The sequence below is a fragment of the Pituophis catenifer genome, unplaced genomic scaffold (assembly GCF_029215685.1).
Source record: "Pituophis catenifer annectens isolate HBS135680 unplaced genomic scaffold, rPitCat1.0.hap2 SCAF_8, whole genome shotgun sequence".
Lineage (NCBI taxonomy): Eukaryota > Metazoa > Chordata > Lepidosauria > Squamata > Colubridae > Pituophis > Pituophis catenifer.
In genome coordinates, this window is record NW_027256888.1 from 43,468,916 (window position 1) to 43,495,393 (window position 26,478).

A 26,478-nucleotide genomic window follows, 5' to 3' on the forward strand; every position below is an offset into this window, starting at 1 on the left:
AATCTTCACTTTGAACTCAATGATGAAAAGTAGGAGTGGAAAAGGAGGAGAAGGAAGAGATTAAAAGTAATAATTATTGATCCTGCTGTCTATACAAAGTGCCTCTTAGCTGGATCTTGCATGACCTGGTGCTTTTCTTGCTGCAAAAGAAATACAGAGTTCCAGATCATTCCAAACTCCGTGAAATGAACCAAGATAAGAAGAACATTTTCTAAATCCTTTTCTGTAGTAGATTATCTGCTAAGCATTCACAAAAATATAAATAATTTTTCATCCTCTAGTGTTACTGAACACCACACAAGTTTCTTTACATGATTACACTTTAGAATAGAGAGGTAAAACGTTCCTCAGTCCTACAGATTATTTCCTGGCTATCTGCATTGAAAAAATGATTTCCTTTTCATTCCTGTACAACTGGAGGGTGAGAAAGAAGCATTGTGAAGAAAGGAATCTAGCTAACATTTGGCAGGATTGGGGAGAATCTCCCAGGTTGTCTTGGTTCCATAGAATCAAGGTTCCCAATCTCTGTTTTAGAAAATAGGCTACAATTTTAGGAAAGGCTGGCCTGTGTGATGGTGAACTGGCACTGAGATAAGTCATGTTTAACATGCCTCAAACTTGGAATTACTTGACAGTTCTCAGTTCATTAAGCCTACAGAGAAATTTGTTGGTCTTTAAATAGAAATGGCAGTTTCTTGATTAGTGTGCTCTCACTTCCCCTTTTGTAACACACTTTCAGTTTTACATCTTCGTTTTTGATTTAAAGTTCCTATTACTTCTCTTTTATGTTCATTCTTTTAAATTGTGTCAAATTTAAATCTATTTCTCACTTCAGATAACAATGTCTAAGGAGATAATCTAAACATGCAAAAATCCCATCCCATCCTTTTTCTTGTCTTTTTTTTTTTTTTTTTTTTTTTGAGATAGTATCTGGTGCAATGTTACTGTTGATTTGTTTTGCTAGCTTGTAATGCATTTGAAGCAATGGAGTTTGAAAGTTCTTTTTTGATTGATCTGTCATTTCATTTTCTTTCTTAGGTATATATTTATTAAAAATGCCTTGGCATTTTTTTTCCTCCTGATTATTGAATGCATGGATATACATGTTTACATTCACAGGTTTCTTTGTTTGTTTGAATTTTATCCCATCCTTATTTTATAAGTAACTCAAGGGGATGAACATATTTATTACTCTTTCGCCTCCTCTTTTTCTCCACAACAATCCCAGAGAAAGTGAACAATCCCAGAAAAAGTCACTGGCCTAAAGTCACCCAGCCAGCTTTCATGCCTAAAGTGGGGCTAGAAGTCACCATCTCCTGGCTCCTAGACCAGCACTTTAATCACTACATCAAACTGGCTGTAGGACATACACTATCTCTTATTTGTTTGCAAATAAACTCCTTTTTCCATGACTCCAGTTCTAACTGCAGTTGTGAAGTGAAATGTTATCTAATACAAGATGGAAATGAGAGGACCGTTTGTAGTCAATTCTCCAACAAGGAAAAACAAACTCTATATTCCTATTTCTGAATGCCATAGACAAAGCACTATCCCAGATTATAGTTAATGAAATATAATTAGGTTACGTTAAAGAGGCAAAAATGTTTTTGTCTTATCAAGATAAAATTAATGCAGGATCCTCTTTGGAACCATTAGATGAAGTCCCATTTAGCACCTGCACACACATACTTATAAACAGAAATTGGTAACTCTTAATTTCACTGAATGGGATTCTTATCCCAAATAAATTGGATTATTTTTCTGGATTAGAAAGAAATTCTGTGAGGAGGTGATTCAAAGTATTTTCTGTTTGAAATTAAGCTCCTGTGTCTTTAATAGCAATTGCTGTCAGTCATGAACAATGAAACCCACATGTAAAGGTTCCAATTTAGCGGTTTATCACTCAAGCCTATACATAGGAAGCTTCACTAACTGTTTGCATCTGAGTAAAACTAGGTAAAGTTCTATTGCATTCATGAGGGTTGGACTTCATCATTTGTATGACAAAAAGAATTTAAATTAATTCCCCACTTGACTCTCTCCCTCACCAGTCTCTCACTGACATCTACATGGATTCTATAGGTCTGGCTTTTCTTCAGTGGATGCAGGGATACAAAATTTTGCTTGTTGCCTAAAAGCAATCAATATATACTGCTCAAAAAAATAAAGGGAACACAAGCAGAAGACATCCGAGATCTGAATGAATGAAATAGCCTTATTAAATACTTTGTTCTTTACATGTAGTAGTTTATATACTGCTCAAACAACTAAAGGGAACACAAAACTACTGTATGTAACAAACAAAGTATTTAATAAGGCTATTTCATTCATTCAGATCTCGGATGTCTTCTGCTTGTGTTCCCTTTATTTTTTTTGAGCAGTGTAGTTAGTTATTTTTAAGTGATGGGCAGAAGGGGGTGCATCAGAAATCATAGTCTCCAACAGACAACATGGAGAGAAGTAACATTCTTCTTTGTGTTACTATGCATTGCATTATCCTTGATGATATTCTCTTAGGGGGGAAAAAAACCTTAACACTTTTTTTTTCATTCAATTGTGACTGATTCTCAGAGAATGCCTGGACAATTCCCTGCAGCTTTTTTAGCAAGGTTTTTCACAAGTAGATTGCCATTGCTTCATTTGTAGGGCTGAAAGTGAGCGGCCAAGGTCACCCAGCTAGCTTTGTGCCAATAAAACATTTACTTGCTTCAGTTTATTTTTGTGCAAATAAATTGTGCAAGTAAAACGTTTACTTGTTCCAATTTATTAAAGCTTTAACCTTGGCTACAACCATTGTACAAAGAAATGCAACACAAGTGTTTGTGATAAATCAAATGACTAGAACCCTTATCCTTAGATTTCCTCAACTACATGAACTCACCTGGCAAGTGTGGTCTTACATGGATTTTATCAGCTATGTGGGATTTGGTAGCCTAATTTCCAAAACTAGAAATTTTTCCAATTTAAAAGCTCATAGGAGCAAACCAGGTGGTGTACTTTTCTTCATTAAAAGTTGATGAAAACATATCTTCTATCGTTCCTCAACTTTTAAAAGCCCAATTGATATCCATATTTCCCTTCCCCCTTCCACAACAAAACCCAGTCTAAACTAGTTGAGTGATTTTTTAATCCACTGGCTATTTCAGATGGAATACTATGCCTCTCTGCCCTTTTGATATGGATGTTTTCAAAAAAAAGAACAAACATTAACCATATTTTATTCCTGGTAGGATTATTGCTGAATGATTGTAATCCTTAGTCCATAAAGATTTTTTTTTAAATCCAAACTTTTTGGAATAATTATCTTAACAAATTTTTGTTCTGCTATGGCCCTGAATATTATTTCTAATTTATTTATATCGATTTATTTGTATTTATAATTTTAAAACTTTAAAATAACGTCTTAGCAAATAGAAGGGCAACATTCCCACCTTTCCTTTATTTCCATTTAATAATGAATACTTCATTTTGAAAAAAACAGGAACATTTGTGTATTCTCCTTTCATAGAAATTATTTGCAAAATATTAAATCAATTAAAGGGTAAATTTTAAAAAGAGGCATATAAAATAAATTGTTAAAGAAATGGTTTAACAGCATGAAATAGAGAGAAATCTGATTTGTTAGTACTCAATATGTATAGTACAGGGTGGATGGGTTCTACTTACCTTTACTACTGGTTCACAATGGGACCGCAGATCACCCAGGATGATGTCGTAGTGGGTGGGTGGAGCCTCCCACCGGTTTTACTACCGGTTCTATAGATCGGGACTAAACCGGGAGCAACCCACCACTGGTATAGTAAATAAAAAATATTGTTGGCAACTTATCCAGATCATTGCCCTGCCCGCTAAAAGGTCCAGTGAGCACCCTCATTATTCAATGAGCAATTTATTAAAAGTAAACAATTTTACTTTGATTAGAACTAGTATTTAACTTTCAACAAACTAACTTGCATTATTGAAACATAAATGTTTATTTGGGCCATTATATTAATTTTGTTCAGTATTTCTGTAGATTGAAAGGAGAAGGGTGTGTGTGTGTATGTGTGCGTGTGTGTAGCAATTTAACAAAAAATAATAGTTAATAAGAACAGTACAGTTGATAATTTAATAATATTAGTAAAATAATATTATTACAGTTCTTAAGCTTAACAGACAAACCTCTATACTATACTAATGTGTTGCAAGATGTTTAATATACATATTTTTGTTGTGCAATAATCCTGTGTTACAATTTGGGAATGAAATGTCATGTAGAAATAATTTTTAGTGTTTGAAGTAGATGTAAAAACTGTAATAAATAAATTGGTATGACATATAGCTAAGTCACATATATCGAACAATGAATTTGGTTATCCCTGGAAGATCAAGTACAAGATAATTCTCGGCATGCACAGTCTGTAAAAGATATTCATATAGAGAATTAATGTAAGTTGCCCCCCCCCTCAAATTTGAATCTAAAAGAAATATTGGGAAAAATTATGAGAATGTGCAAAGATCTGTTTTCTCTCTTTTAGGTGCTGAAAGTGTAGAAGCCCAGTGTAAAAGATTTGAAGTTAGCTCAAGTGAAGATGGTAGAGTGCTTTTCTCTGCTGATGAAGAAGAGATTGTCATTGGAGCAGACAGACTGAAGGTCACTGGTAGGTAGTAAGAGTGGGGTTGCTAACCCTGAATGCATTTCACTTGCAGGGGGAAAAATTGGGAAGATGAATTTATAATGTGCTTTATGTATTTGTATGTGTATGTGTACATACATTTTATGTGCAATGTATGTATATATGCACAAACACACATTTGTGTATGTGTGTATGCATATGTGTATATATATATGTGTGTGTGTATGTGTGTATACATATACATACACATACATACACATACACCTGTGTGTGTATGTATGTATATACATACATACATACACACATATATACATATGCACACATCTGTATATGCATATATACAGATATTTATGTACATATATACATGCATACATATATACACATCATATATTGTATGCAAGTTCTATACATCTGTGGAATCTTTTAGAAAGAGGGTGAATGCTGTCCATCATTATTACATTCAAGATTTGTACCAATAGATATATTTCATGATTCTGAATTAAGAACTGTAATTTTCTTCTATTGTAGGAGTACAATTTTATCCTTCAAGTTACAATTTTCATTTCTTGTTCTTTTGGCCATTAAAAGTTAAGTTAGATAGTGCCCTTTGGCATCATAAAAGTTGTGATTATATAGTCAACTATATAATGTACTCTGAATGTCAGATCTAATTTCTCTGTGATTTAAGAGTAATATAGTTATAGTACTCAGACAAAATTATTAACAAAGGAGCATTTTCAAACAGTAAAGTCAGAACTACTGAATTTCAGGAATGATTTTCTCTCATAATTTTAAATTATTTCTAATGAAAGATTATTTGTTCAGCATACTATTTTAATTCATTGATATATATTCATCAACTTGATAGTACAGATGGTGTACAATTTTTTTCTGCTGAAATCGATTGGATGCCTTTTGTTACAATAGTTCTTTACCCAGCAGGTCGTCATCAGAGTTCCACACCCATGATTGAGACATGGATGTTAAACCTCTTACCCAAAGTAGAGGGTTTAATAGGACCATAATTGTATCTTTTGGAAGTACAAAATCTCCACTGAACATTGCTCAATTCAGATTCCCACTTACAGAAACATTTCACTTAAATATACATAATGCTTCAAACTGTAATATACCTTTTATCCATATTGCTATATTTTTTTTCTGTAATTTTTAATAATTTTCAATCTTTTTTAAAAAAAAAAAACTGTAATATACCTACAAACTCTTTCTGCATGGGATAGTCTGTTCATCTTTATAGGAAATAGTGTCCGTAGTGGCTATAAAATATTTCTACAGGGCTGGTGCAGAGGAAGAATACAATTATTAATTATAATGTCATCTAGCAGAAAGGATTAAAAGATTAGATTGATTTACAATAAAATGAAGCGTACGTGTTTAGACATAATGAGAGTCTTTCCCATAATTTACAATTACATAGACTTCCATTAAATTAAAAAAAAAATATAGATATTAAATATTTATTTTCCTTTTCATTAAAGAAATTGAGATTAAACATTTATAAAATCCAAGCAGCCAACCTGTCAGGCCTGGTCTAACTAAATAACTATTGTATGTTTTTCTGTATTATAAGCATATAAAATGTGTATCTAAAGAGATGGAAGTCTTTTTTAAAAAACTCAGTGATATTTTTTGACAGAATGTCATGTCACAGGACATATTATAGATGAACTGATGCAAGACATGGACATGTAATGTAATTTGAGGTCAATACTCAAGGGCAAGTACAAAGACAGTTCTATCTGTCTTTTTGGCTTGGGGAATATAATGCCTTTTGGCAATATTCTAGTTATACCTTGCAATCGTAATTCATTCTTTTGTAACCCCAAGGCTACATGACATGGGTCATCCCTTGATGACCACTAGAGAGCTAACACATTATAGAAAATGGAGGCCAACATCCAACATGGCCTATGTTGGGTCCCCTGTAGAAAACTACTTATTTTCTGTTGTCTATATATCCTTGGGCAGCTTGGCTTCTACATATTTAAAAGAAGATTTTCCTATTTTAGTTCTGTCACAACCTTTGAAGTTAATCCATCTTCATCAGACTGTGAATTGACTTATATATTATCATTTTAATATCTTGCCTTCCATTAAAAATTCCAAGCAATTAAGAATGATCATTTAACGTCAATGGGAGAAGAACTTTTAGTTATGTAGCCTAGTTTCAATATATTCTGGGACACTTAAGCTAAGCAATATGACTGGAAAGATTTTACTCCCAAATCTAAGTAACAAAAAAAAGCTAACCTTTTTTAAACCTTAACTGTCAAAGAAAATGCCCTTGTGCATTGTAAAAAGAAATGCTGTCCAACTATTCTGGTGATGCTAACATCAGACAAGAACAAAGCTTTCTAGTCAGATTTCTTTCTTGGTGGGATATGATTGAGATCATGAAAGAAGCTTTAATCAAAGTGTATGGAAAATTGTTTTGAGTTGGATAAGGAGATGGAGGTCTCCATGGCTTATATCCTGGCCAATTATTCAGACAAGATCAGGAGAAAAAGAAGGTGGTCTAAGAAGATCTAGAAATGCCTCACTTTCTTTTCTAACTTAGACTAAGCCTCTTAGTTTCATCTTCCATCTGTGGTGGAAGCAGCTACCCATGATCAGTGACTTCCAAATATTGTCCTCCAGCATCCAAAATAAGGCACCAATAAAATACTACTAAGATAAAATACAATTGCAAGCAATGTTTACACCAGGAATATGTCAGTTTTAGAGCAAAATCTAAACTTGAAGAAACTCTAAAATACCCTTCAAGAGGGGGTAAAAAATCATGTAAGCCTCTTTTAACTAAAAAAGACCAGGTACCACATTTGGGTAGCAAAACCTGTCCAAATCATCCACCAAATGAATTCTTCTTCATTTGTGGAAACTGTTCTCATAAAATATATATGTATATATAATTCATCTCTTGTAGGAATCCTTCCAAAAGTATAGACCAATCTGTTATGTCCTGACAGTCAGCGCATGCGTAATTGCAGCCGCCAGCAGAGGGCGCTAACTTGGCGGGAAAGTTTGAGGGCACTGATTGGGTTAGACTCTGACAGCTCACATATATAAGAGCTGTCAGCTTATGAGGGTTTTGCTCGCTCACACCATTCATGCAGTTAGCTGTTCACGTTACTCTGTTGTTAAAGTAATAATTAAAGGACATTGTTACTGTTAACTATTCTGCCTCGATTTCTGCCTGCCCATGTCAGTATAAAGCACTGGCGACGAGGATGGGATCATGAGGCAGTAAATCGAGCATTAAAGCTTCAACTGTCAGTGAACTGAGGGTCTATTCGAAGTGCTGAGGAGGTGCCTCAGGCTGCTGTCCGAATACCATGGCTACCCTAATGATGTTCGCACCCTTCAACCAGACGCAAGAAACATGGGACTCTTTCTTAGACAGGTTTGACTGTTTCCTAGCAGCTAAGATTATAAGGATATACCGGGCGAAAGGAAGCAAGCTGTTTTCCTCAGCATCTGTGGGCATGAGATGTTTGAGACTGCACGAGCGCTTTTAGCCCCACTGAGGGTCCAAGAGGTGCCATGGGACACATTGATGGCCAAATTAAAAGGGCACTATGCCCCCTTACCTTCCCGTGTCGCCCGGCGCTATGCTTTCCGCCATATATATCAGGCTGAGGGAGAGACAATTACCCAATACATAGCTGCGCTAAGGACAGCTGCCCTGTATTGCGAATTCCGGGACTTGGATGACCTCCTGCTTGACCAACTAATATGCGGGGTGCGGGACCTTCATTTACAATGGCGTCTGTTGGCCAGAATGGATGCCACCCTGCAGTGGGCCATCGACGCTTCCGAGCTGTCAGACAAGTCCTCATCCGAAATGCAAAGGGCCCCTAACCCCATAGCGGCAAGGCAGGCTGCAGCTGTGCACTAGGATGATGTGGACTCTGAGCTGTCATCGGAGGATGACGGAGTTAGCCGGGTAAAGGCAGCGCCAAAGAAGGTGCGAGACTCTGAGAAATTGAAGGCACAGGGTTTGTGTGCCAGTTGTAGGGGGAACCATAACCGGTCTGCCTGCAGATTCCGAAGTGTGGAATGTAGGCGTTGTGGCAGGAAGGGCCACATAGCCAAAGTCTGCCATGCTAGCCACCCTTTGGCAGCCAATCCTAATAGGCCATCATCCCGGGAGTTTCAACCTCAAGGTAGACAAGGGTCTAAGAGAAGAGAGTGTTTTACCATCTACCAATCTGACACACACCAATCTGAGGCAGTCATTGGCCAGGGCAGCAGAGAAGTAAAAAAGAAAATCTTCCTCACTGTACTAATTGAGGGTATTCCATGTACAATGGAAGTAGACACTGGATCCTCAATGTCCATAGTGTCTTGGAGCACAATTAAGTGCCTTATGCCCAAAATGTCAAAAAAGAGTTTAGCACCATGTGGCATTAGGTTGTGGGACTATCAAGGTAACGTCATTCCAACCCTGGGTTGTGGAAGCGTCAGAGTGCGATATAACAACTTCAGCGGCCGCCTGAAAGTAATCGTTGTAAGCGGCTCCCTACCAAATCTCCTAGGGTTGGATTGGTTTGATGCCCTGGGTCTAGCAGTAACTGGGGTTCATAGAAATGGCAAGGATAAATTTACTTCATTATTAGACGAATTTGCTGACATATTCAGCGAGGGGCTGGGCACTTACATAGGCACACCTGTCTCTTTTAATCTGGACCCTGGTGTCACCCCTATAAGGCTCAAACCTTGGAGGGTCCCCTTAGCGCTACGGCCTAAGCTTGACCAAGAACTGGACAAGTTAATTAGCCAAGGGGTCCTAGAGCCTGTGGACTACGCAAAGTGGGAGACGCCTATCATCATTGCCATTAAACCAAATGGGTCTATCTGAATTTGCGTCGACTACAAGGTGACATTAAATAAGGCGTTGCAGTCAAATCCTTACCCTGTACCTGTGGTGCAGCACTTGCTGCATTCTTTGGGCCGTGGTGCAGTATTCGCCAAGTTGGACATGGCGCAAGCCTATCAGCAACTTCGGGTGGACAGTGCCTCTGCAGAGGCCCAAACAATTGTTACTCACCGGGGCGCCTTTAAGTGCAACCACCTGCAGTTCGGGGTGTGTGTGGCCCCTGGCATTTTTCAAAGTTTAGTAGAGAGGCTGTTACAGGGTCTGCCGGGGGTGATACCCTATTTTGACGATGTATTTGTCTCAGCGAAAGATGACAATGAGCTTATGGCCCATTTGTGGAAGGTCTTTCTGCGATTCCGGCGCGCTGGCCTTAAACTGAAGCACGATAAATGTCAACTGGGCGCATCGCAGGTTGAATTTTTAGGCTACCAAATCGATGCTGCTGGAATTCACCCGACCCCAGCGAAAGTACGAGCCATTATGGAGGCCCCCCCTCCTAGGAACAAGCCCGAATTACAAGCCTTCTTGGGCCTTTAAAATTTTTACAACATGTTCCTTCCGCATAAAGCCACCCTCACAGAGCCGCTCCATCATTTACTTAAGACTCAGACACCATGGTGCTGGGGCCACCGGGAGGCTGCCTCTTTTGCTGCTGTTAAGGATTTATTAACTTCGTCTAATCTCTTGGTCCAGTATGACAGCTGTTTGCCTGTGTCCCTTGCCTGTGATGCTTCTCTGTACGAGGTCAGGGCTGTGCTCAGTCACCTCCTGCCTAATGGGACTGAGGCCCCCATTGCGTATTTTTCTCGCACACTCTCTCCAACCGAACGTCGGTAAAGCCAGATCAATAAGGAGGCCCTTACTTTGGTGGCCGGCATTAAATGTTTTCATCACTATGTGTATGGCCGTCCTTTTGACCTCGTCACGGACCGTAAGCCTCTCCTTGGCATTCTAGCCGGGGATAAACAGACCCCGCAGATCATCTCCCCTCGCATGGCTCATTGGGTCGAGTTCCTGGCTGCCTACCATTATCGCCTTCTGCATCACCCGGGTAAGGCTCTGGGGCACGCGGATGCCCTTAGTCGTTGCCCCCTTCCTTCTGAGGTGGATGACCCCACGCCCGTCGCTGCTGTTCTGCAGCTACTTGGGTGGAGGGGTGTTCCCAGTGTCAGGAGTCTAGAGCTTCTGTGCCTGCTGCCCCTCCCCGGGATTGGAATACCCCCCGCAACCCCTGGTCTCGTCTGCATATCGATTTTGCGGGTCCAATGCAAGGGCGGACCTTTATGGTCGTGGTAGACTCGTACTCAAATTGGGTCGAGGTTGTGCCTATGTCTTCCACCACCGGGGATGCTGTCATCCGGGCTTTGCTCTCCTTTTCTCAACCCATGGGCTGCCAGACATTATCGTTTCCGATAATGGCCCTCAATTCACATCTACCACCTTCCAGGTTTTCTTAGCGGGACATGGCATTCGGCATGCCCTAGTGGCCCTGTTCCATCTGGCCAGCAATGGCCGGGCTGAGAGGGCCATAAGATCGACTAAGGAGGCCCTCCATAGATTGGGGCCAGGGGATTGGCAGGCTAGAGTGGCCACTTACCTGTTAACACAACATTCAACCCCTTGCCCAGTCACCAATAAATCTCTGGCAGAACTACTTATGGGCCGCCGGTTACGGATAGATTTGGATCTGCATCCATCCTATGCCCCTGAACCTTCCTTAGACTCCGTGGGCAGGGTCCAAACCTTTACCGAAGGGGATTCTGTCTATGCCAGGAATTATTGTGGAGACCGCAAATGGGTCCCGGGGACAGTTTCGGGGGTGACAGTGCCGCGCTCTTATACCATTCTGTTGGCCGATGGCCGTACTTGGCGACGGCATGTGGATCAGCTGAGAGCTCGGCATCTGCCAGGTCCACAGGAGTGGAGCGTTCCAGAAGCGCCTGTTCCTGCATGCCCACCTACAAGAATTGCTGCACCCGAGACCTTGTTGCTGCCGCAACCAATGCACCTACCTGAGGGGGAGGAGCCGGTGGCACCAGATGAGTTTGAGGGCGACGGCTTCACCCCTCCTTCGTGGTCCAGCACCGAACCTCCACAGCAGTCAGCCACACCTTCAGCAGGAACCAATCTCTGCCGCTCGGGGAGGAGTCGGCGCTGCCCAGCGTACTTAGATGATTACATATGCGCCATGCCGGGGGAAAGGGGTGTTATGTCCTGACAGTCAGCGCATGTGTAATTGCAGCCGCCAGCAGAGGGCGCTAACTTGGCGGGAAAGTTTGAGGGCGCTGATTGGGTTAGACTCTGACAGCTCGCATATATAAGAGCTGTCAGCTTATGAGGGTTTTGCTCGCTCACACCGTTCATGCAGTTAGCTGTTCACGTTACTCTGTTGTTAAAGTAATAATTAAAGGACATTGTTACTGTTAACTATTCTGCCTCGATTTCTGCCTGCCCATGTCAGTATAAAGCACAATTGGTTCAGTCCAGTAACAACACCAATTAGATGTATACTTCAGTTTACCTTGGACATCTAGAAAGCTAGATGAGAGCCCTTTCCAAGATCTTAAAAATTACTATGCAATTGGAGCTCAATGGCTAACCTGGTTAGAACACTGGGTTGACAATCAGCAAGCCTGTGTTCAAGATCCGAATGCTGCTGGGTGAAAGGGTGAACTCCCATCATTCATTCCAGCTCCTACTTGCAGTTCAAACTTGTGCAAAAGTGAGTAGATAAATAGGTACAATTTTGGTGGTCTTATTATCAGGGACATGAAAGGAGGCTCTAACCAGGAGTCCCCCGGGCAACAGTGATGCCACTACTAATTCTTTCAATCCAGAAGCACCTTGGTGCTTCCAACTCGAACAGATGAGATTATGCAATTGGAGCAAGGCAAAACCCCCAGGATTTAATCCCTGCAGATTAATGTCAAATGACAGGCCTCTATCTTGGCCAATTAGTTTACATTAAGGAGATTGCACTTTTCATATTCCATCAGAATGGAGCAAATCCATCAACCTTTCACTAAATATAAAGGAAAATAAAAATAGTCAATCAAATTATGACCCTATTACTTTGCTAATCTTTTTTTATACAAACTATATGCTATACATCTTAATAGGAACTGACTGATTAGCTGTCTCAGAACAGATTGCAAAATAAGATGGCTTAACAGAGAATCTGGTTGTAGCCAGATGATAGGTAGGTAGGTAGGTAGGTAGGTAGGTAGGTAGGTAGGTAGGTAGGTAAGGTAGGTAGGTAGGTAGGTAGGTAGGTAGGTAGGTAGGTAGGATGGATAGATACTGTATATGTATATGTATATGTATATGTATATGTATATGTATATGTATATGTATATGTATATGTATATGTATATGTATATGCATATGTATATGTATATGCATATGTATATGTATATGTATATGCATATGTATATGTATATGTACAATGCATTCAGAAAATATTCAGACCCCCTTCACTTTTGTCAATGTTGTTGTGCTGCAGCTTGATTCTACAGTTATTGAAATTCATTTTTTCTCATTAACCTACATTCAGTATTCCATAATGACAAAGTGAAAACAGAATTTTAGAAATGTCTGTAAATTTATTAAAAATAAAAAACTGGAATATCACATTGGCATAAGTATTCGGATCCCTTGCAACAACACATGAAATTTAATTCTAGTGCCTCCCATTTCTTTTAATCGTTGCTGACACATTTCTACACCTTAAATCTGTGGTAAATTAAATTGATTGGACATGATTTGGAAAAGCACATGCCTCTCTATAGAAAGCCTCATAGCTGACAATGCATACTGTAACAGAACAAAAGCCATGAGGTCAAAGAAACTGCCTGCAGAGCTCACCGACAGGATTATTGCAAGGCACAGACCTGGGGAAGGCTACAATAAAATTTCTGCTGCACTGAAGGTTCCTAAGACACTGTGGCCTCCATAATTCCCAAATGGAAGAGGTTTGGTGCAATCAGCACTCTTCCAAGAACTGGTCACCCAGTCAAACTGAGCAATCAGGGAAGAAGGGCCTTAGTAAGAGAAGTGTCCAAGAACCCAATGTTCACTCTGACTGAACTCCAGAGATCCTTTGTGGAGATTGGACAGAGTTCCAGAAGAACCATCACTGCAGCCATCCACCGATCTGGGCTTTATGGAAGAGTGGCTAGATGGAAATCTCTCCTCAGTGCAAAACACATAAAAGCCCACTTGGACTTTGTTCCTCGTTGTCTGAGAGTCCTTCAGGTGCCTTTTGCAAACTCCAAGTGAGCTCTACTAGAACATAGAATAATGTTGGGGTTGGACTCTACTGTTTCCTGCTACCAGATTTGGATTAAAGCTGCATAAATGTGCATGTTATTGCATTACATACAAAGCATGTTAAAACAGTTATAATAGATGCCCCAAAGATACTTTTTCAAGAGGCAACCAGATTTTCTTGTTTTTCTTTGAAGATCTTTTGCTTCTCATCCAAGAAGCTTCTTCAGCTCTGATAGTAATATAATAGATGATAACAGTAAATATTTTTATGGATTGGAAAAGTAATAAAAATGACAAAATAAGGAACATGTACAAGTTACAAATAAAGTTAGAAAAAGATAAATAAATAAATCAATGGGAACATACTTAATAATATTCAGAATATAAATGATGAAGTGTGTTTGAGAAAAAATCACATACTTCCTGCAATGACTGACAACAAGGTTTATTGAAGATGTGTAAAGTGGTTTTTGTGTGTTGATGTATAAACCAGTTAAAATTGAAGATAGACAAAAACAATATTATATATCTAACTCATTCAGCAAACTTAAGCATAACATTTATAATGACCACATTGCTGATGGTTATTTAGTAAACTGCCATGCATAGTTTTCTGGAGCGGTGATATCATTTGAGAATCCCAACCTGTCTTAATAGGCTTTTATACTGATTATGGAAAATTTTACATTCTTTACTCTTTCTTTCAATATGTCAGTACATTAGCAAATGTATTGCTAGAGACCAGGTATGGCGACTTCAGTTCACACTACTTGCTTGTTCAGGGTGGCACAAACATTCATTTAAATGTAGGCTTGGGTACCTTTATCTGCATACCAAACTATCTATTCCCCTAATTCTTTTGCATGCACATATGTTCATACAAATCCTTTTTCCTGTAGCAATCTGTTAGCAGATTGTTGCATTTCCCATATATTATTCCTATATAATATGAAAACAGTGGGTTTATGGGTAATTGCTACGTGAGGCTGGGAAGCTTAAATCATTCTCTCTTCCATCAATTTTTCACTGTATTAGTATTATAGTCCATGAGAATAGATTGATTCAGTTATTTATCTGAAGTAAAAAGTAATTTGTATGTTCTATTGTTACCAATTACTCTGTTTCCCTGAAAATAAGACATCCCCTGATAATAAGCCCTCCCTGAAAATATTTAAACTCAGAGCTGAAAATCAGGTAAGAGGGCAAGAGGAGTCCCATCTTGCTCCATGCACCCCAAAATAATAAGACCTCCCCGAAAATAAAGCCAAGCATTTATTTTGGGGTTCAAAAAAATATGAGACAGGGTCTTATTTTCGGGAAAACACGGTAGAAGACTGTTAGGCATGGTGTAGTTAAGTATGGGTTAATTATCCCCAAAGGGTCCCCTCTGACAATCAAAATGCAATTTTTCAATATTTTTCTATTTCTAAATGTTCAAGCCATTCTCCTTTAAAAAAAAAAAGTATCAAATGTAAATGTAAAATAAATTTTCTTATTTTCTTAGTGCTGTAAACATTTATCTACTTTTCTTAAGTGGCATCATTCTTAAGGATTATCTTATTCTGAAGATGTAGTGTAATGTCCAAGCAGCATAGAAGCAGGATACAGTCTAATGTCCAAAAAGGATTTCTGTCACAGGATATGTGTTCTAGAATGGGTGGCTTTCTCGTGCATAGCTCACTTTTATTGAGTTGAATAAACAAAATGACTTTATTCAACTTTGATGAACATATCAAATCAGATCTGATGTATAGGAGAATCCTGGCAGTTCTGAATCAACAACTTTTTTACTGCCTTAAATAAAACTAATTTTAAGTCCAGAAAATATACAGTAAATGTGTATACATGTCATGTACATTAGATATTATTCAGACAAGTTCAATTCACTTGTCATGCTTTTATTTAAGGACTGTGAAGAAGAGAACACAAGAAAAGTGATTTATTTATTTATCAAATTTGTATGGCCACCTATCTCACAAGAAGTGACTCTGGGAGGCATACAACAATTAAATAAGAACAACACTTACATAAATTGATTGCTATAAAAATATAAAGCAATCATTATTAAACATGTAAAATATACAAACACAGGAATGAAAAGAGTGAATCTATCAACAGTAGAGGTATATTAAAGGGTTACTGGTTCCCTGGGACCCCAAGTCTACTGACATAGCAATAGCAACAGCACTTAGACTTATATACCACTTTACAGTGCCTTACAGCCCTCTCTAAGCGGTTTACAGAATCAGCATATTGCCCCCAACATTTTGGGTCTCATTTCACCCACCTCAAAAGGATGTAAAGCTGAGTCAACCTTGAGCCTGGTGAGACTTGAACTGCCAAATTGCAAGTAGCCAGCAGTCAGCAGAAGTAGCCTGCAGTACTGCACTCTAATCACTGCACCACCATAACCAGTTCTTGAGTGAATTCAGAAACTTTAACAGGGATGGAGCAAACCTGACTTTGTGTATTGGGGGGGGGGTTTGAGGGAGATTGACTTCCCTTTCAATCCACTGGAACTTTCACTCATAAGATCACATCTAGGGTTAATAAGGAGATATTATTCTATATATATTCTATATATAATATTTATAATATATAGAATATATAGAATATATTCTATATATTCTATATATATAATATAAACACTATTCACTGGCTGCATCACTGCCAAAGACCATTATAACATTTTTTGCAAGAAGTCAAAAGAATCATCAAACTATACATACCACTAATAACTCCCCAAACCAGGAAAAATATATTACCCATAACAGTAAGGAAGCTTCAGACCAAACCCCCCCCTCTTTGGCGCAAAAAAACCCCCTGGCTACATAGCTAACTTTAAAAGTCGCTACAAAACCGTATGCTGACAGATAAAGGCAGAATGCATCAGTTATCACAGCAAACAAGAGGAAAACCTAATACAAACTAAATCCACCTGGGTCTTCTACAATTTCGTAAACAACAAATTTAAAGACTCAAGATCCATCCCACCACTAAAAGGACCAAACGGGAAAGACTGTAATGATGAAACCGTTAAGGCCATGCCCCTCATTTCCCAATCGTACCACAACTACTCACAACAATCTACTACATGTCGATTTCACAGAAGATGCCGTTGAAAAGGCATTACACAACCTAAAACCATCTCTATCAATTGGCCCTGATGGATTATGTGCCTATTTTCTAAAGAAGCTCTCAACCACCATAGCAGAACTACTTAGCATAATCTACGAAATATCTTTCAGAACAGCTCCTTACCTAACTTATGGTCACTAGCTACAGTCATCCCTATCTTCAAAAAGGGTGACCCCAGCCTAGTTGATAATTACAGACCAGTCTCATTATGTTGTGTCACCTGCAAAGTCATGGAATCAATCATAAATCAATCCATTACCCTCTACTTAGAGACTAACAACCTACTCTCTATCAAGCAATTTGGCTTTAGAAACAAATTGTCCTGCAATCTGCAACTATTACACTGCAAAAACATATGAACTTCAAAACTCGACCAGGATAAATCAATAGATGCAATTTATATAGACTTCTGCCAGTAGATGCAATTTATATAGACTTCTGCCAATAGATGCAGTTTATATAGACTTCTGCCTTTGATTCACTGGTACATGACAAGCTACTTCTAAAATTAAAATCTTATGGTGTTTCTGGATTCCTGCATAAGTGGATAGCTGAATAGTTCCTATCAAACATGCAACAAGTAGTCAAAATAGGGAATGCCTTATCTAACCCTGCATCTGTTAACAGCGGTGTCCCCTAAGGCAGAGTTTTAGGATCCACACTCTTTATACTTTATATAAATGATCTTTGAGATCATATTATAAGCAACTGCGTTCTCTTTGCGGATGATGTAAAACTATTCAACATCACTGACAATGCTGCTGCTCTACAAAAAGACCTCGACTATGTGTCAGAATGGTCAAACAATTGCCAATTCCAAATCTCAACCAACAAAAGCTTTGTCTTACACATTGGCAAAAAAAAAATCAGAACACAAAATACAAGCTGGTTGGATACGACCTAACAGATGACCCTCACTCTGTCAAAGACCTTGGTGTACTCATCTCAAATGATCTAAGTGCCAGAGCTCACTGTAACAGCATTGCTAAAAAAGCATTAAGAGTTGTTAACCTAATCTTGCATAGTTTCTACTCCGGTAATATTGAACTGCAAACTAGGGCATACAAAACTTTTGCCAGACCAATTCTTGAATACAGCTCATCTGCCTGGAACCCGTACTGTATATTGGACATTAATACAATCGAACGAGTTCAGAGATATTTCACAAGAAGAGTCCTCCACTTCTCTGCTCGCAACAAAATACTTTATGCCACCAGACTTGAAATTTTGGGCTTAGACAACTTAGAACTTCGCCGTCTTCGGTCTGACCTAAGCATAATATATAAAATCATCTGCTACAATGTCCTACCAGCCAATGAATACTTCAGCTTCAACCAAAACAATACAAGAGCACACAATAGATACAAACTCATGGTAAACCGATCCAAACTAGACTGCAGAAAATACAACTTCAGTAACAGAGTTGTCAATGCCTGGAATGCACTACCTGACTCTGTGGTTTCTTCCCCAAATCCCCAAAACTTTAACCTTAGACTGTCTACTGTAGATCTCACCCCATTCCTAAGAGGTCTGTAAGGGGTGTGCATAAGCACACCATGTGCCCACCATCCCTGTCCTAATGTTTTCTTTTATTCATATCCTTTTCATGTATTGATAATTATGTTTACACTTGTATCTGTCATAAAATACATGCTTGATGAAATAAATAAATAAATAAATAAATAAATAAATAAATAAATAAATAAATAAATAAATAAATATTTAATAATATCTCCATTTATATAGCTGTATCATAGGGCTGAATTTCTCCTTGGTGAGGGATAATTATAGCATTATATTTTTCGGGTTAACTTCTGCAAATTCAGTCCAATGCAATCTAAACACAATAAGGTCCTTTTTAAATGTCTAAAGCCCTGGGGTTTATATAAGGCCATGATGGCGAACCTATGCCATGCGTGCCACAGGTGGCACGCGGAGCCATATCTGTGAGCACACGAGCATTGCCCTAGCTCAGCTCCAGCACCCATGTGTGCACCAGCCAGCTGATTTTCGGGCCTTCCGGGGGGTGGGGAAGGCCGTTTTCACCCTCCCCAGGCTCCAAGAAAGCCTCTGGAGCCTGGGGAAAGCGAAAAACAGGCCTACTGGGTTCACCATGCCATCACGTGCCAAAAGCGGGGGGAGTGTGGGAGGGTTGTGCATGCATGCGTGGGGGGGAGAGGTGCATTGAATTATGGGTGGGGGCACGTGCACACGTGACCCTCCCCCGTACTCTCCCACTTTTGGCACCTGACAGCAAAAAGGTTAAATAAATAAATAAATAAATAAATAAATAAATAAATAAATAAATAAATAAATTTCTATACCGCCCTTCTCCCGAAGGACTCAGGTGTACAGCCTATTAAAAGCACAAAGATAGACATCAATTAAAAATAATTAAAATTATTAAATAATTTCAGCTCAGATTTAAAACCCCAAAAATTTAAAACATCCAATTTAAAAATCCATGAATGATATAAGATATCTGGGTTTTATTTTGTTTTACTTTTACATTTGGGTTGTAAACAAGAAGCATGGAGATGGGCATGTATTGATAAGATTCCCAATTCACAAAAGATATTATAGCCATATTTTTAAAACATTGTTTCTTAGAAAACTCTGCTTCCATCCCCAGGCCAAGATTTTTCCTCTTCTTCCTCCCTTTTGTTTCCACCATATATTTTTCTTGATTGCATAAAGCCCTTTCAGCTATTTTACTTTCTGGGCTCCCTCATCAGTGCAAAACATGAAAATACTGTACCATCCAACCAACAGCTGCTGTCATGTTTTTGCTCATTTCTGAGCATTGATAAAATATAGGAAACATTGTTAAAAGCATGCCAGCAAATACAAATATAATCTGGCCAATATAGCACTTTTTAAGATGGTCTGATCTCTGGACCTGAATTAATAGTCTGTCTCCAGTGGTGTAATTAATCCCAGCCTGTATTTTTAAAGCTTATTCATTTCTTTATTTGTTTAGATTTTACTGTTTAATCACATACGCATCTGGAGGCTTCAAATTTTAAACAGAATACTAAAATAACTATAAAATTAACATTATTTTTTTAGAAAAAATAACATTAATTTCCTGCATTAAAAATTAAACGATGTCTTATAAAATCATTTAAAGTAATCAACTTTTGAAGCTTACCTCAACCATATAACAAGGGCCTAATGAATTCTCCAGTCTGGAGCACAGAATGAGCAGGACATATTTCTGTTTTTGGGTTTTCCTTCCATTAGTAATTCCAATCTATTAATTGGTCTGTAAACGGCACTTTAAAAAATTAAAATAAAATCCTGGAAAATGATATTGGCATTTCTCTACAGTTAGCAAGACAACAGCATGAATATTTCCATAAAGCCATGTGTTTAACTTGATAAACTCTACTTTATTAGCCAGCTGGAAGGGAGCTGTTCAGCTTGGGAATAGTAATAGTAAGGATAGGTCCAGACTGTTGGCTTTTGCTACATGGGGGAACTCTCATTGTGACTGGGTAGAAATGCCCAGTGGGATAGGCAGTAATGAACAACCAGTAATAATCAGAGGACTGAGAAGATAGTTTCACTTCTGTTTTTGTATGTTAGATAGCTGATATCTCCACATGAAAATAGAAAAAAATAGCTAATTTTCTAGAATTATAGTAGAACATAGCTAAGCAACAATTTAGATAAGTTCCAAAAAATGTATTCAGGTTGGATAATTTGAGGGGTCCTTGGTGCTCTCTGAGCTTGGTTGTAAAATGTGAGGAATAAATGAAAGTTACATTCTTTGAAGGTAACTTGTTTTGCTCAGTCAAGGACAGTGCTCCATTAATGAGGTCTTAAATATAAAATCAAATCAGAAAAGTATCTAGTGGCAAAATCCACTTTCTGACAAAAGGAGGTAGAATTACAAAGGCATCATTTAGTTTTCACCAGTCACCCTGTTCTATAAATGGAATTAAATGAGAAAAATTTGAAGGAGCAACAAAAGCTGAATTCATCTCTTCTGACCTCTTAGCATGAGGTCAATTTTTCAAATGCTTTAGGAGCTACAGATGGATCACACTAAAGACTAGAGTTTGTCACAACGCTTCATGCTACCTTGCCATTTTATTTTAGCGCCATTTTATTTCTTCAGCGCACCAGAATTATTTACAGAAAATTGATGTACAATAATAGAAGAAAAAACTTATTCAACGAAATAGAAGTACATTTCTTTTCTATAGGCTCATGTTATTGCACCAATAGTATAATAGTGTTATGAGAAGCACAAGTTCCTTCTCAAACAAATTTAAACATAATTGAATGTGATTGTCTTATAATATAAGCATTTTTATGAGTATATAGGTTGGTTCACAGTATTTTTATATATGTCCTACAGTATTAAATGTAGAAATGTAATACTTAGAAGAGGAATACATGTAAGGGTTTCGGTGGCATTAGAAATAACTGAGGACAAGTCCTGAAAATAAATCAATATTTAGATTGCACTCATCTTTGTCATATTTAGCTTTATACCAAATGTTGAAAAATATTCCAGACCATCCATCTAACTCTTTTTATTGTATTAAAAATGGTAGAATTAAATTTATCAATTTAATCTTTTAACACTTCTGGAAATTCTTATGCCAACATCAGGGTGTCAAGACACAGCCTAAATTTCAAATCCTTAAAAGTTTTTGAATTTTAACTGTGAATTACAGCTAGGGAATAATAATTGTAATGTTTAAAGTAAAAGCCACTAGTTGTGAAATATTTGTAAAAGCCTTATTATAATAAAATAGGAGGTTAAAAATCTTCTGTCCACATGAGAATTGACCAGAACAAAAGTCTCCCCAAATTTCATAGATTAAATTTTAATGACAATTTTTTGAAGCAAGAAAATAAAAATTAGGAAGTTATTAGAAAGCAAACATTGTCATTAAAATTTGATCTATGAAATTTTCCCCAATGTATCTTTAGGGATGGGGGTGGGGTTTTTACATTTTTGTTGAAAAGAATTGCTGATTTATCTATCTGGAACCTGTATGAATGTTCCCATTTGAATCCTGAACAGATAGTAGAGTAGAGTATTATATTGCTTTATTTGTTGAAGTCTAAAAGTCAATAATTTATTTTTTTCCCCTTCTTCCTGATATTGTTGCTTTATGCAATGTAATACAAATTCTCCTTCTACAATTATAAAACGTTAATCTGGAAAAGGATAGGGTGCATAAAATAATAATTCTTTAACAGTCTCGTGTATATTTTAATCTTTAGGCAATTGTTGCTTCCTTTTAGTTAAAAAAATGTACAATAATGAATAAATGCTTCAGTGGGCTCCCATGCCAAAGACAGGCGGGTAACTGAGTCCCTACTAATACAATTTATCTCTACTACTCACTCTGTCATTCTCTTAAGAAAATCTTTATTATTCAACAAATATGTATTCAAAGGGCACTTAAAGAATATACATAATTTTTCATCAACTAGAACAGTGTATCATGGGAGCATGATCTGAGATTAATCTATCTCAAATCAAAGAATGAGAAATCAAGAAACAGTGGAGCCCAAAGAAATTGTGATAGAAAATAATCCAAATGTTTTACTAGTGCTTTGTAAGCAGTACTGTGGGATGCAGATCATCATTACAGGTAGTCCTCGACTTACAACCACAATTGAGCCCAAAATTTCGGTTGTTAAGTGAGACATTTGTTAAGTGAGTTTTGACCCAATTTGAGACCTTTCTTGCCACAGTTGTTAAATGAATCACTGCAATTGTGAACTTAATAACACAGTTGTTAAGCAAATCTGTCTTCCCTATTGACTTTAACTGTGTTATTAAGTTCATAATTGCAGTGATTCATTTAACAACTGTGGCAAGAATATTGTGAAAAGGCTTGTGAAAAGGTGATTTCACTGCAACTGTCATAAATATCAGTCAGTTGCCAAGCAACTGCAGTTTGATCACGTGACCATGAGGATGCTGCAATGGTTGTAAGTGTGAAAAGCAGTCATAAGCCACTTTTCTCAGTGCTCTTGTAACTTCGAACAGTCACTAAATGAAATGTTGTAAGCTGAGGACTACCTGTATTAGAAGTAACGCTTGCAGAATGAAGCTATGCCACTGAGTTTAAAGATTCCATTTTATGACAGCACTTAAATATGGCCCTTTTCATCTTTTTTATATTCAAGAAAAACAATGCTTTTCACATACAAAATAAAACTATTAACCAGATCCAAAAATTAAAAGAAAATGGAAAAACAGAAGTGAACTTGCATCAGAAGGGGAACAAATAATATAAAACAAAAATCTTAGTTTTTAATAAAGTAAGCTTTGACCACATGGAATAATATTGTTCAGAGTTTCCACATCATTAGAAATCCAATTCATTTATACAAAGTGAACACATATCTTCTATCCAGAGTTAAGTCAGGTGTAAAATAGTCTAGCAACTATTTAACTGCAACCCACTCATAAAAAAGTTCTTAATAATTTGATAGATTCCAATCTTTGGCATTTTTTCCCAGTATTCCAGCAACCTTATGAACACTAAACCAGAACAAGCCAGAAACATGAATCAAGGTCTCCTCAAAAATATACTTCTAACATAGAAGTATATTGAAACCAGAGGTGGGCTTCAAAACCTGTCGCTACTGGTTCGCTCGTGGGTGTGCGTGTGCGTGTGCTCACATGCACATGCAATGCTTCTGCACATGCACAGAAGTGTCCAGGTTGGTGGGCGGAGCCTCCTGCTGCCACCGCTACCGGTTCTCCCAATCCGGGTTGAACCGGTAGCAACCCACCACTGGTTGAAACCCGACCATTATCATAAGCCTTGGAATATCCAATAAAAATCCGTACTTGATCAGATATAATGAATCATTCTCTAAAACTTTATTGATTGCTTAAATAAAATATTCTTACTCTTTCTTCTAAATTATTTCCCTATCTATCTCAGTTGTAGTTTTCAATTGTATGATAATACCTTGATCTTGCAAATTAATTAGAGTGGGGAAAGGGGAAGGTGTGTGATTCTCAAAAGTTTGTTAAATTGGAGAGGACTTCATTCACCGCAACATCATTATATAAATTACATCACTTGTGCCATTTTACATCATTTGTGCAATTATGCAAATAACAGCATTTCATAAATGAAACAAGTGTTTTGCTCATTATATCTGCAGTCCACTAAATTGAGATTTGCAAAAATTGAGTGTAAATGTGGGACTCATAAACCTCTTTCAGACGCACTAATAGCATGGAAGTTTCAGATGCTGTTAATGCATCAAGACCAAATTGTCAGGTGAAGAGAAATGTTAATTAAATATATTCCCATTCAGTAGTTTTAGTCGATCCAAATTTATTTTGCAAAACATTGGATGTTGTAAAAGACTGGTTGACAGTGAGCAGCACAAAAAAAATGAAAAAGATTTTCCAGCTATTTCAGTTTATAATTATTCCATAATATTAATTTGTCATGGGACTTAAGATCATATTTAAATTTCCTTCTCTACATTATCCATATATTGTAGTGCAGGGGAGAAAAAATGACTTCCGGCTAAAATTGCCTGAAAGTAAATGAAGCATCTTATGGTTTTTATTTGTTTGTTCATTTTAATCAGTCTACCTCAGAGCTGTCAAATTCATGGCCCACAGGCCAGATGCAGCACATGCTGGCTATGCCCATCCCCAGTTTAGCGAAGGGGGAAAAGTCACAATACGTCACGCGACTCCGCGTGGTGATACGAGTTTGACACCCCTAATCTACCTGATTAAACTGATTCAGTCAGTTTAGAATTTACCTAAAGGTAAATTTCACTCATTTCATTCCACAGTCATGTCTAACAATCTTTCATCAAAGACATGAACAACTAAAGTTTCTTTTGATTTTTTTTTAGTTTCATATTTTTAGCTTTCATCTTAATTTTTATTTGTTTCACTGAGACCAATTCTTGCAAGATAAGAACCACTGTAATTCCCATCTGATTTGTGACTAAAATCCCTTCCATTTGCTTTTCCTGAGAAGCAAAACCACATGGTTTCTAGGTTGTTGTAAATTAATTTCAGCAAACTCTGCAATCATTTTTTTAATTCCCTTATCTGAAATGAACAATACATTCCCCTAGAGCTGAGTTCATTTACTCTGGCCTCAAATGCTGTAATTAAATTAACAGTCTCTCTCTTAAATTGCATATACAGTTCTCTCAATAGAAGAACGTAATTACCCAATTTTGCCACTATTTGCTACTATTCTGTGTGTTTGTGTGCATGTGTGTGTTTTCCTTTTGAGAGCAAGATGCTATATAGAGAAACTCTTTCATTTGCTATTTATATAACAAGTATCCTCTTGCTCTGTTCATTCTCTGGATGCATAGCTACCAACATCTATCACCAAGCTTTCGACGCTGTAATTTATAATATATATTTCCAGTGATATTAATGAAACCATGTTCATTGTCATTTTCTAAAGGTTAGATCTCAGTAACTGGTAAATTGAGCAGAATAAGTAGTTTACCCCAGTCAGTGTCTGAGAGCGCTACATCTTTAGTTTCCATAGTTTCAAGGGAGGACAATTTGCAAATGCATGACTAGATGTGGTTTGTACTGAATTAGGATGAATGCCATGTACACAGAGCTCTGCATCAGATAAATATCTTTTAGAATCATGCCATTTAAACAGCTCCATTTATCCTGCAGGGCATTGCTTGCTTTATTGGAATGATATCTCTTGGAAGATTTTCAATGCTCTGTCTGCTCTAATCTCTAATCTCTTTATGGCTGATCCCTCCATCTTCAGGGTCAGGCAGCTTAAGAGAAAGTACTGCACCTTCATTTTTTGTTGTCTAATATGGGAGGCTAAAATTAAATTCAATTAGTTGGTTGTAATAATTTCAGTGATGCATATCTGTCTGTGTGTTGTATGTGTATGCATGCAATTATATGAGAGAGGGGGGAGGGAGAGAGGAAGAGAGAGAGAGGAAGAGAGGGGGGGAGGGAGAGAGAGAACACACAAATCTCTTTTAAAGCCAATCACCAAATTTGGAAGGAGGGAAAATTGCCCCAGTCCTTAAATGCCCTTTCAAATTTTTACTTACTTTCACAGTATGTTCCCATCTTCTCTTTACTTACATTGCAAGAAGTATTGAAAACTGAAATATTGAATGGGCAAAAAGGAAGCAGATTTCTCTCTTTCCTTTCTTCCTTCTTTATGCATAATGATTGATGGATTAAGGAGCAAAACCCAATGTATTGGGAGACATGACAGTGCATTTAAAGTGCATGTAAAGACAGAAAAAGGAAAAAAGAAGGATGTCTGGTCCCTCACAGATTATGCTCCTGTCACTTGCAATATCAAATAAAGAGAAGAGGAAATGTATTTAGCAACTAGATGGGAGAATTGGATGGGAGTTTTTTTGTTTGTTTGTTTGTTTGTTTGTTTGTTTACCATGGTAAGAACTGGGGGCACAAACAGGTTCAATCTGGGGACTTTGGAAATTCATCTTTCACTGGAAGTTCTATGGTCATTTTAATGTTGTTATCCAAGTCTTGATCAGGAAATCTTTCTCAAAATCCCTACTCAAAATAACAAA

General features: G+C 37.6%; 1 protein-coding gene across 3 annotated transcripts in view; it reads left to right on the forward strand.

Moving 5' to 3' along the window:
- Nucleotides 1-26,478, forward strand: part of SGCZ (sarcoglycan zeta) — a 222,232-nt gene that overhangs the window by 173,719 nt on the left and 22,035 nt on the right. For 2 of the 3 annotated variants that reach the window (XM_070948576.1, XM_070948577.1), the window contains one exon: nucleotides 4,518-4,640. The exons of the other annotated variant lie outside the window; for it this stretch is intronic. In XM_070948576.1, the coding sequence (XP_070804677.1) occupies nucleotides 4,518-4,640 (123 nt within the window). The remainder of the gene's footprint in view (nucleotides 1-4,517; nucleotides 4,641-26,478) is intronic. 3 annotated transcript variants of the gene reach the window in all.